The sequence below is a fragment of the Neophocaena asiaeorientalis genome, unplaced genomic scaffold (assembly GCF_003031525.2).
Source record: "Neophocaena asiaeorientalis asiaeorientalis breed wild unplaced genomic scaffold, Neophocaena_asiaeorientalis_V1.1 scaffold174, whole genome shotgun sequence".
In the NCBI taxonomy this organism is placed as follows: domain Eukaryota; kingdom Metazoa; phylum Chordata; class Mammalia; order Artiodactyla; family Phocoenidae; genus Neophocaena; species Neophocaena asiaeorientalis.
In genome coordinates, this window is record NW_020174922.1 from 2,626,414 (window position 1) to 2,639,681 (window position 13,268).

The window sequence follows — 13,268 nt, forward strand, 5'->3', positions numbered from 1 at the left end:
GAAATCCAAGGGTAACTTTTAAGGGAGGTTGGAGAGTGGGCAGGAATAGAGGAAGCAAACACAAGCTATTCCTCCAAATAGTTTGGCACTGAAATAAATGAGGGACTGGGTCATCGTTGTAGTTTTAGAATGAGAATACCTGCTTGGAAAAACGCTAATAACTGACACTTTTGAGAACTTAATAGGTATAGTCTCTGAAGTACCTTTACATATTTTAATTCCTTTAATCCTTTCAACAACCACATGAAGAGGATACTGCTATTATCGCCATTTACAAAGAAGTTGACAAAGAGGTAGTGAGAGGTTAAGTAACACTTTCAAGGTCACACCACTGATAAGTGGCTGAACCAAGGCAGTCTGGCTCCAGAATCTGCTCCCTTCACCACTAACTATATCCCTGTGTCTTATTAGCAGAAGGAATGAAAAGAGAGAGATGGAAGATGCGGTAGGGAAAAAATAATGGAGCAAGTTCTGGGAGAAGGCGAGAGGTGATATGCCCAAGGACACATATGGAAGGGAAAGAAGAAAAGGAAAAAAGAAAAGAAAGAAGAAGGAGGAATTTCGAGGCAAAGTTAGAGGAGCTTTGGTGATTCTGTAGATGAAGCTATGCCAGGAAGTTTAATAGCAAGAACATAGCAAGAAATAGTAAATCAGATAGGACTGAATTAGTGCCTTGTTAAGTTATTTTACCTTTCTGGTCTCAGTTGTCTCAGTGAGGATAATGACACCTACTTCACACAGTTTTGGTGAGGACTTAAGGAACAACTATATGTGAAAGAAGCCAACATACTGCCACATAGTAAGCACTTAATAAACACCAGTTTTCACCTCTCTCCCTCCTTTTTAGGTAAAATGAGGTCATCAGAAAGGAGGTTTCATAATACCACAATATCCTTCATATTTTCATTTTTATAAATCAAGATTTACCAATCCAAGATTCCAGCTAGAGAATAAGGAAATAGAAATTTCTATTGAATACTCCTTGTCAAACTGATATCTGAGATGCAATCCTCCAAAGAACTATCTCCAGTATTTCCCATAATGCTTTCCAACGGCCTTGGTGGCCCATAGGGAACAGCAGGAGAATTGGCAGAATAAGGAAGGGATTTGTTTAAGGTCCTGTTTTCTGCAAAGTGGACGAGACTTTGGGAGTTTACACACTTCAGGAAATTGTTCACTTCCTGATAAAGGCTTGGACTGTCTACTCAATGCCCCTCACTGCTACACCATTAAAATGGTCAAAGAGGTACCAAGAAGCACACAGTTCTCTCCATCCAGCACCTGAGAAGAGTCGGACTTCCTAAAGTTCTAACCTTGGACAGTTCTGTACAGTTTCCAATAATAAGAGAAATGGCTAGAGCTATAGAAATATAATTGATGAAGACTCTGTACCCTATGACCAAACTCTGATCAGCTACAGAGGGAGACACCGAGAAAGTCTGCAATTAGTAATATCAGTACAGAATTTTTAAAAAGTGATCATTTTGACAACAGATGGCAAGGGGGCATTGATCCCTATGGAACACAGTAGAGGACTGGAGGACAATGAAACACCAAGATGATGACAGAAGTGTCAATGATATATTTCCCTCAGTCACTCTTAGTTCAAAGTTTGACCAAATCCACAGTGAGGACTGTCTGCAGTTAATATTACCACACTTTAATTGAATCTATGTATTAATTACACTCTGATATGTGTGCATGCATGTGTTTAAATATTTAGTACACTGTTCATTCTATATTGTATGTTTGGTTATTTTGAATTATTGACAACTAAATAAAACTTTTAGAGGAAAATCAAGTAACTGAAAGGTGGAGAAACCATAATTTTAAAAGATACATGCATCCCAGTGTTCACTGCAGCACTATTTACAATAGCCAGGACATGGAAGCAACCTAAAAGTCCATTAACAGAGGAATGGATAAAGAAGATGTGGTACATATATAAAATGGAATATTACTCAGCCATAAAAAGAAACAAAATAGTGCCATTTGCAGAGATGTGGACAGACCTAGAAACTGCCATACAGAGTGAAGTAAGCCAGAAAGAGAAAAAAACAAAGTATAATGTTGCTTATATGTGGAATCTAGAAAAATGGTACAGATGAACTTATTTACAAAGCAGAAATAGAGACACAGATGTAGAGAACAAACTTATGGATATCAAGGAGGGAAGGGGGAGTGGGATGAATTGAGGGATTGGGATTGATATATATACACTACTATATATAAAATAGATAACTAATGAGAACCTACTGTATAGCACAGGGAACTCTACCCAATTCTCTGTGGTGACCTAAATGGGAAGGAAATCTTAAAAAGGGGGCATGTATGTACACATATAACTGATTCACCTTGCTGTACAGCAGAAACACAACATTGTAAAGCAACTATACTCCAATAAAAATTAATTTTTAAAAGGCTAATTTGAGAATTGTTAAGGAGAAGTTATATTAACTAATATTTGCACCAAAGGTTCTAGGTGCCTGATTAGGTGGGGCAAGTTGTAACAGGCAGGAGCTGTCAAAGACTTGTTTCTCTCTTGAGGACACACATTCCATTTGCATCTAGTCTTCCAGACCTCAGAATTTTATACAGAATTTGAAAGGGACTCTTTTCAGGTAGCTTACTTGCTCAGCACTGGTTTCTCATCATTAACTGGGGTGACCTCTACAGAAATGGTTTTAAGTATCTTATGTTTCCCATCTGACAACTGGATTGTAAAGTCATCAGCAAGGCTCTCTGAGTCATCATGCAAATACATCAACCTCATTCCTGGAAAAAGGGAAAAAAGAGAGAAAGTAAATTTTTTTATGATCGAACCACTTCAAAGCACGTCACAGATAATTTGTTTTAACCTCCAAGGCATTGGTATTAGCATTAGCTCATTAATCAATACAATAAGGTTGCATTGATAAATGCATAAACCAAACTGTTTTATGAAGTAAGAGCACCCCTCCTCGTTCAATAAAAGTTCCTATTTAAATAAGTTAGTATTTGATAAGGGTCTTATTTACAATCAGTGAGAAAGGATATATAATTTAATAAACTGCAGGAGAACAATGGTGACAGAGTGTTCAAATGAAACAGAAAATTAGTTCATTACATAGAGAAATTCATAGTTAGATCCCTACCTCAAGCCAACAACCAAAATAAACTCTAGATGAATCAAAACTTAATTATAAAACTATTTTTAAAAACCTATGTAACATTTATATGCAAATGCAAGAGACCCAGAACAGCTAAAACAGTCTTGGGAAAAAAAAACAAAGTTGGAGGACTCACATTTTCCATTTTCAAAACTTACTGCAAAGTACAGTAATCAAGATAGGGTAGTACTGGCACAGAATAGATACAGATGAATCTAATAGAAGAGAGCTCAGAAATGAGCTCATACATATCTGATCAACTGATTTTCATCAAGGGCACCAAGACCATTCAATGGGGAAAGAGTAGTCTTTCAATAAATAGTGCTGGGACAACTGGATATCCATAGGCCAAAAAAATGAGATTGGATCCCTACTTCACACTATATACAAAAATTAACTGAAAATGGGTCATAGACCTAAACAGCAAGAGCTAAGCTAGAAAAACTGTTCAAAGAAAACATTTGTGACTTTGGGTTAGGCAATGGTTTTGTAGATAAGACACCAAAAGCACAAGTGACAAAACAAAACGACAACAAAAACATAGATAATTTGAACTCCAAAGGAAACCATCAAGGGAGCAACATGACAACCCACAGAACTGGAGAAAATATTTACAAATCATATACCTGATAAGGGAGGATCTAGTATCCAGAATGTATTAAGAACTCTAACAACTCAATAGTAAAAGACAACCCAGTTACAAAATGGGCAAAGGATCTGTGTAGACATTTTTCCAAAGAAGATATATAAATAGCCAAAAAACCTATGAAAAGATGCTCAACACCACTAGCTATTAGGGAAATGGAAATCAAAACCACAATGAGATAGTACTTCACACACACACACTAGGATGGCTATAATTAAAAAGACAGACAATAACAAACGTTGGTGAGGATGTGGAGAAAATGGATTTCTTATACGTTGCCGGTAGAAATGTAAAATGATACAGCTATTTTGGAAAACAGTTTGGCAGTTCCTCATAATGTTAAACATAGAGTTACATATGACCCAGCAATTCCACTCCTAGATATATAGCCAAGAGAAATGAAAATATAGTATATACCCATACAAAAAACTTGTACATGAATGTTTATAACCGCATCATTCATAATAGTCAAAAAAGTGGAAGTGACCCTAATGTCCATCAACTGATGAATGGATAAATAAATTGTGGTATGTCCATACAATGGAATATTATTTGGCAATAAAAAGGAATGGAGTACTGACTCATGCTACAATATGGGTGAACGTTGAAAACATTATGCTAAATAAAACAAACCAGTTACAAAAGATCACATATTCCATTTATATGGTTTCACTTATGTAAAATGTTCAGAACAGACAAATCTGTAGAGGCAAAAATAGTTTAGTGGTTGCCTGGGGTTTGGGGGAGGGAGGGATGAGAGTGACTGCTAATGTGTATGGTATTACTTTTTTGGGGTAACAAAAATGTTCTAAAATCGACTGTGATGATGAATACACTAAAACCCACTGAATTATACACTTCAAATTGATGAATATTATGGCCCATGAGTTATATTTCAGTAAAGCTGTTTTAAAAGATTTGGAAGAAAATACAAATAAATATCTTATTCCTGGATGTAGAAGATCTTCCTAATATAAAAACAAAAGAAAAATACATAAAGAAAAGTAACAATAAATTTTACTACCTACAATTTTGACTTCTGTATTTAAAAACATGAATTAAAGGCAAATAAAACATGGAAAAACTTATTGTAATGTGACAAAAATACAAAGCCTCAGTATTTACCAATCCCTTATTAATCAATACGAATTGATGGAAAAATGGGCAATGGACATTATTGGGAAATTCACAAAAGATGAAACATACATATCTGGTCAATAAACATGAAAATATGTTCAATCTCACTCAATCTAAGAACTTCAAATCAAGATAACAATGACAGACTATTAATTGACCACCAAGTTTGCAAAGGTTTTTAAAAATAATATCCATTATTGATTAGGACAAAAGGCATACCCAGGCACGTGGTAGCAATGGCATTCTTTTTCCCGAAAAGTATTATAAATGCTGAATTTTCTGTACCAAGCAATCTCATTATAAAAATTTATTCAAAAGAAATATTAAGAGATGGGCACCAAGATTTATGTTACATAAATATATGTAAAATATGTTTATTGATACGTAACTTATAATATCAAAATATGAAGTTATCTGCATATTTAAAAATAGGAGATAGTTGTATAAAATTACATTGCAGTATGTCCATATAATGAAACACTGTAATTATCACAAAGCATGTTCTCAATATTTAAAAGGTAAAAAGATGCTTATAATAATTGATAAGAAAAAAACAGATTACATAATATGGTAGTTTTTAAGTTCTGTATGTTTGGTGGAGGCAGAGGTTAGAATATACTAAAGTTTTTTTTTTTTAATGTAGCCATAAATGAACCAAAAATAAAATACAGGTGAAAATCTAATCTCTGAGAATGTCACCAAAATATTAATTTAGATGAAAATTTTTTTCTTCAAAATGATCGTGTAGTGCAAACTTCACACAATATGCATACAATACTTATTTAACTTAATAATAAACAATGAATATTATTTTTTTAAAACTGACTTTTAAAAAATTTATTTATTTTATTTTATTTATTTTTGGCTGCATTGGGTCTTCATTGCTGCATGCAGGCTTTCTCTAGTTGCGGCAAGCAGGGGCTACCCTTCGTTGTGGTGCATGGGCTTCTCATTGCAGTGGCTTCTCTGTTGCAGAGCACAGGCTCTAGGTGCACAGGCTTCAGTAGCTGTGGCATGCAGGCTCAGTAGCTGTGGCACACGGACTCAGTTGCTCCGTGGCATGTGGGATCTTCCCAGACCAGGGATCGAACCCATGTCCCCTGCATTGGCAGGCAGATTCTTAACTAGTGCGCCACCAGGGAAGTCCCAAAAAACTGACTTTCCTGAGAGTAAAATTTGATTTATTATTTCTTTTTCCTTGGCCTTAAATTTGAAAAAAATATTGTAACAATATATTGTATTATTTCCTACACAGGGTTATTCATTTGGTAATACCATCATTTAAGCTCTGGAATTTCTTTCTTTGCAATTGATAAAACTGAGAAGTATGTTAATTAGCTTTTTCAATTCAAACATGATATGATATTGTGCAACTATTGCAAAATAAACTTTGGGGCAGAGAGCTCTAGTTGGGGAAAGGAAAAATTTAAAGACAGAAAAAAATGTGGAACAAGTGCTAGATAAATCAAACACTGAGAAGGAAGAGTTTGGAGTGTGCAGGTGGGCTCCACAGGGAGGTCGATAGTAAACTGGTTCTGAAAGCTGGTACTGGGTGGCCAGGGGAAGGAGAGGGAAGGACCCCTCAGGCAGGGTAAACAGAATACATGAAGGCAGGGCAGGAAGGAGAATGCAAGTAGGCAGTGATTCTAGAGCCAACACACTTTTCTCAAATATTTAAAAGCATTTATATATATATGTTAAATGGGATAAGATCAATTTTTCAGAAAGAGTAATGAAAGAATAATTCAGGCTGCTATTCCAATGTGTCATTTCCTTAAAGGGCAAATTATCTCCTCAGAGAATAATGAGTTATTATATTTGTTCTATATTTGTTTCAAATATGGATGTTTGGGCAGACAAATCTCTTCAATTTAGTTCCACGATCTCAATAGTTTTAAAAAGAAAATTTTTTTATTATGACATTAAAAGCTTGGGGTAGGGCTTCCCTGGTGGCACACTGGTTGAGAGTCCGCCTGCTGATGCAGGGGACACGGGTTCGTGCCCCGGTCCGGGAAGATCCCACATGCCGCGGAGCGGCTGAAGGAAAAAAAAAAAAAAAAAAAAAGCTTGGGGTAAACTACCAAAAATCACAAATACCATTTTTATTGATGCTCGAAAAGTGAAGGAAAACATATTATTTCCTTTTCAATTACCCACTATCTCTAGCTGGGGCTTCATGCCCTGCATTAATCCAGAGCCCAGAGAAAACCCTTGAGGGATAATGAATGTAGGTGAATGCCATTTCTTCACTTCCTCTTTCTGTGATTTATTATTATCTTTCCTGGGTTAAATTATTAAATCAACAACAACAAATTGAAATGAAGCGTGATATACCATTCTTGAGAAGTTCCATAGAAAAGTTGTAAACAAGTTCATGCTTCTGGCCAGTGTTGGGTGATTGCTTATACTGAGGCAAGTCTTTGCTAAACACCCCGTTGATGAGGAGGCCATGACGTGGCTTCTGAGTGACGCTGAACAGCAAGGGGTCCTTGGGAATGTCCCGGTCAACAGCATTAATGATGGAAGAATCCAGTTCTCTCATCTGACCCTCACACACCTAAACAAAAACAGCAAAGTCAGCTGCATGCTAAATAAAACCTGTCTTTCTTTTGGCAAACTGCTCAAAAAATAATTTTAACATATCCTATATAATTTTAAGATACCCATGCAAATTTTCCATGAGATGTGTGTGTAATGAGTCCTAAAAAGAAATTGCTGGTTCAACATGACCTTTGAAGACAAGAACAAATCTATTAATCTTTCTCACATTTTCCTTTTGAAGATGTCAAAGCACTTTATTTACATGAAGGACTAAAGGAGAGATACATAGAATCTCATATATATATTTCATAATTCAAAGGTTGGGGGAAAAAGCAACCAAAAGGATGCTTGCTTTCTGGAAGTCACCAGGTATAGACCCTGCCTTCAGATCCTAACCTGTTATTTTAATCTCCTGGACCTTGTTGCTTTCATAATTCTTACGTTTCTGTTTTAGAAATGGCACAAATATCTGCTATGCACACTGCGGGTATTAGGTGTTTTTAACTTCTGTCATTGTAGTAAAACCTTCTATATTTCAATTATAGTCAACAACAGTTGAGAGGATGCTTCTGGATGCACGATAGAATATATTTTAATTCTGGGTCCCTCATCTCTTCCCAGTCTTCACACCTCTAATCTTCCTGAACGACCCTGCACCCCACTTCAGGTTTCATAATCCTTTAAGCATAAAGAGAACTGAATGTTTTTCATTTCATGGAGGATCTAGTTATTTAAAACCATCAGTACCATTAGTACCACTGACACGGTGCTTAGTCATCTTTATCTTCTTTTTCTTATAGCAAGGGAACAAAGAAGTATTTCTGTTTCCTATTGTGAAATATAGCAAGATCTAAATAATATGAGTGTATAAGTTTAACATGTGCTTATTGGGCATTTGCAGTTCACTGGATGCTGTGGGAATGCGAATACTCTAAAGCATCAAAGTCAGATGAGAATGTGATGGCCTGTCCATCAATAACTATAACACAAGGAAGAAAATATCTATGCTACTAAATATGGATAAACAAGAAGTGCAAAAGAGTGGAGGAGCCCAGGAATGTCTTCGTGGCTGAGTGGACATTTTAGCTTTGAAGAAGACATACGGTTTAGATTTGTGAAAATGGCCTTTCCCTTCAGCCTCTCTTAAGGACTTTGAAGAGAGCCTTTCTGCAACCACTCTTCCTTGAACGTGCATAAAAAAGAATCATAGTATCTGATATTTGGGCTAAAATTATGCTGGTTTTCTTATTAAAAACTGAGATGGCATCATAATTTAATACACAATGATAGAATTAGGGAATCATCTTTGATGATAATTTGCCTTTTTCTCCAAAAACTTTCATAAAGCAACTTAAAAAGATGTTCTAATTATCTGTCTTTATAAAGCTTGGGGCTCCTGGAATCACTGTATGGCAACTTTTCTTATTTACAAAATGCTAAATTCATTCAAAGATGACTGGGAAATTTTATTGAAAAAATGTGGGATTCTTTTTTGCACATTCAATTGTTTATTGAGATTATAAAAAATAGGTTTAGATCAAGAGACATAAAATACAGAAACTCACTAGCAGACAGCTTTGAAATGGATTATAATAACTTAAACTAAAACCTCAATTTTCTCTTTGCAAGTTGCAGCACAACTTGATGGAAGCCCAGCTAGCTACAAAATAAATACACTTTTTCACAAGAAGGCAAAATAAATATGACTATTTTAAAAAATCACTTGAAGCTTAAAGCCAGCTCTGCCAATAACACATGGGGCTCCATATTTGTTACTCTTCAACAGCTTCTCTAAGGAATGCACAGAAAAAAAAAAAGCACGATTGCTTTCAGAGAAGAGCAAGAGACAAATTCCCAGTGGCCTAATTATTTCAGAAACCCCAGTCCTAGACAGATACAAGACAATAGAGGTAGGTATAGAAGGAATCATCTGTAATTCTTTTCTCTCTCTCATAATTACTGAAGTGCTCTCTGGAGAAATCCATGTGCCAACAGAAGAGGAAAAGCAGGAACTGGCTCTTAAGTCTCATCCTGAGGTGGCTTTCATATACCATTAAGATTCAGTAGAAAATTAAAATCAAATAAAGACTTTTGCATTTAGAGTTTGATGATTTTTAGTGCAAAATAAGGCAAGATAATGGTTTCAAAATAGATAATATGTGCTTTGGTCAATGTCTGAAAAAAGATGACAAACATAACAAGACTAATACGAATGACACCTATTTATTAAGGGTTTTCTATGTGCCTGGCCATCATGATTGCCATGGCTACCCTAAACGAAGATTTGATACACGTTTTGCAGATGAGCAAACAGAAACAAAGAGAAATAACTTACCCAGGACCCTACAACTAGTAAACAGCTACACCAAGTCCCTCTTACTCCAAAGCCTGTGCTCATTCATTTAATCAGGATTTGCTATGTGCATGTCTGTTTTAAATAACTGTATAAACATTAGAACTGTTTAAAAAGGATTATATGCTGATATGAAAATATTTACAATATACGTAATTAAGGTTTTTTTTTTAAAGTAGAGTAGGGTATAGTATGATCCCTGATTTGTAGGTAAAAACATACAGAAAAATTCATATACACACACACGTATCACTGGCATGTGCACAAATTATTTCCGTGGAAATTAATTACTAAGACCTCCACTGATGGGGAGTGACTATGGGTAGGGGCTGTTGAAGAGGGAGAATTTCATATTTCACTGTGTATGTTTCTCAACATTCTAACTTATTTAACCATAGATATTTATTATTATTTTTTAAGACAACAGTTGTTGTCTCAGCAGTGATATGCTGGGCCATTTTAAGTATATGTCTGAATTTTTAAATAAAACTAACAAATATTATTATGTAATATAAAGACATTTTCAAACTGCATAAAAATAATGGTCCAAATTGTATTTTTTCATTTCATGTATCTTTATAAATAGCTGTATAAAAAAAGATGCCTGTGATTCATGAATTAAGAGCCCTTGCTATTATAGCACTGGTTAAGAGGGCACTCTGTGGAATCAGAGCACCTGGGTGCAAATCCCCTACTTGCTACTTACTTCCAAGCTCTGTGATCTTGGGCCACTAACTTAACCTCTTAAGCCTCATTTTTTGCAGTTATTAAATGGCAATAATAATGCCATCACTCTAAAAGCCTATTGCGAGGATTCAATATGAATACATGTAAAGGGTTTGGAATAATACCTACAACCTAGTAAGTACTACATTCTCTATATATGCAACTATAATTGTAACCATACAATTGTTATATGTTAGCAATTATTATTATCATTACCAACATCACTATTATTAGAAAAATACTTTTCAAGTGATTGCATTACATAACAGGTTACTGCCTTCTCTACTTCTCATCAACTTAAAGTGTTAAGTGCACATAGACTAATGTAAATGGGTTAGGTGAAAATAAAAATTAGAAAATGATAAAAGAGAAATCGAAAATTCTGATATCTTTCTTACAGTAACATTCCGCACTATAAAATCAGGAGCTTCATCATTTGTGGGGTTGATTATAATGTAAAATGGTATCTCCAAGGAGCGTTGTTTCCCATCAGTGACATACACCATGAACTGGTCGGCTGTTGGTTCCATCCTCAGATGCCTGGACTGCACATAGTTAATGTGTAAAGCCTTCATGTCTTTCCACTGAAACGAAGCTAGAGCACACCAAGATGGAGCACATAAATAAGAAAAACGTATTTTTCCAAGTTACTGGTCCTTAATCCTTAATCCGATAGCCTATTTCTCAGCAGAGGAAATAAGAGGTCATAGCAGTTGACCTAACAATCAGCTTCAGGGGCTGCTATAATCACTATAACCATCAACGTAAAAACAGATATCCATAAATTATAAGGAACAATTAAAATTTTCATGGAGAACGGAAGGGCAATAACTGCTAACTAGGATTATAGGGATTTCATGACCATTCTTTACATACTTGGAATGAATGTCAGAGAGACTTTCCTTCCCTTGATTAAAACCAGTGTTCCTGTGTGAGCAGTTCTTGTCATGCTTGGACAAGAAAGGAACCATCTCTTTCATATAAAGGCAAAACAAGAGTCCATCAATCATCTGCCTACTTGACTACATATCAACTGGTAGGAATGAATGGAATTAACTGACCTGTTATTTTGGTATTCTGACATTGCCTTAAATCAAAAGATTAAAATGCTCTGTGTTGTGTATGAGTCACAGGAGAAACTGCATAAACTCTAATGCAATTAATCTTCCTTTCTTCCGACTTTATTGAGATATAATGCACATATCATTGTGTGAGTTTAAGGTGTATGACGTGTTGATTTGAAACATTCTATACCACAAAGTGTTTACCACAATAAGGTTAATTAACATATCATTCACCTCATATAATTACTATTTTGCTGTTGTTATGATGAGAACATCAAAGCTCTACTCTCAAAGCAACTTTCAAGTGTACAATAAGTATTGTTAATTATAGTCATCTTGCTATACCTTAGATACCCAGAATTTATTCATTTTATAACTGAAAGTTTGTAGCCTTCAACCGGCATCTCCTGCATCTCCTCACCCTTACCCTTGGCACCTGGCAACCACTATTGTACTCTCTGTTTCTATGAGTTCAGTATTTTTAGATTCCACATGTAAGTGAGACCGTACAGTATTGGTCTTTATCTGTCTGATGAATTTCACTTACTATAATGCTCTCAGAGGTCCATCCATGTTGTTGCAAATGGCAGCATTTCTTTCTTTTTCATGGCTGAATAATATCTTAATGTATGTGTGTGTGTGTGTGTGTATACACCACATTTTCTTTGTCCATTCATCCATCAATGGACATTAGGTTGTTTCCATATGTTAGCTATTATGAATAATCCTGTAATGAATATGGGAGTGCAGATATGTCTTTGATATCCTGTTTTCATTCTCTTTGGATATACACCCAGAAGTGGAATTGCTGAATCATACGGAAGTTCTATTTTTAATTTTTTGAGGAACTTCCATAGTGATTGTACCAATTTACATTCCCAACTAATGGTGCACCAGAGTTCCCTTTTCTCCATGTCCTTGCCAGCATTTGTTATCTCTTACCATTTTGATAATAGCCATTCTAACAGGTGGGAGATGATATATCATTGTGGTTTTAACTGGCATTTCCCTGATGATTAGTGATGATGAACACCTTTCCATGTACCTGTTCCACCATTTGTACATCTTCTCCAGAAAAATGTTTACTCAAGTCCTCTACCCATTTTTCAATCAGATTGTTTGGGCTTTTTGTATTGAGTTGTATGAGTAATTTATATATATTAGATATTAATCTCCTACCAGATATATGGTTTGCAAATATTTTCTCCCTTTCTACAGGTAACTTTTTCATTTTGTTGATTGTTTCTCTTTCTGTGCAGAAGCATTTTAGTTTAATGTAGTCCCACTTGTTGATTTTTGCTTTTTTGCCATTGCTTTTGGTGTCAAATTCAAAAAATCATCATCAAGACCCATGTCAAGGTGCTTACTGCCTATGTTGTCTTCTAGGAGTTTTATGGTTTCATGTCTTATGTTCAAGTCTTTAATCCATTTTGAGCTAATTTTTGTTGTGTCATAAGATAGTAGTCCAGTTTTATTCTTTTGCATGTGGCTGTCCATTTTTTCCAACACCACTTCTCAAAGAGACTGTGCTTTGCCCATTGTATATTCTTGGCTCCTTCATTAAAAATTAATTGACCATATATGCATTGGTTTACTTCTAGGCTCTCTATTCTGTTCTATTCATCTATGTGTTTGTTTTTATGCTAATACCA

The 13,268-nt window shown here is 35.3% G+C and overlaps 1 protein-coding gene across 4 annotated transcripts in view; it reads right to left on the reverse strand.

The window, feature by feature from the left end:
- FREM1 (FRAS1 related extracellular matrix 1) overlaps positions 1 to 13,268 on the reverse strand; it is a 167,660-nt gene that overhangs the window by 57,166 nt on the left and 97,226 nt on the right. For all 4 annotated transcript variants that reach the window (XM_024760474.1, XM_024760472.1, XM_024760473.1 and 1 more), the window contains 3 exons: positions 10,951 to 11,147; positions 7,267 to 7,489; positions 2,631 to 2,775 (listed from right to left, as the gene is read on the reverse strand). In XM_024760474.1, the coding sequence (XP_024616242.1) occupies positions 2,631 to 2,775; positions 7,267 to 7,489; positions 10,951 to 11,147 (565 nt within the window). The remainder of the gene's footprint in view (positions 1 to 2,630; positions 2,776 to 7,266; positions 7,490 to 10,950; positions 11,148 to 13,268) is intronic.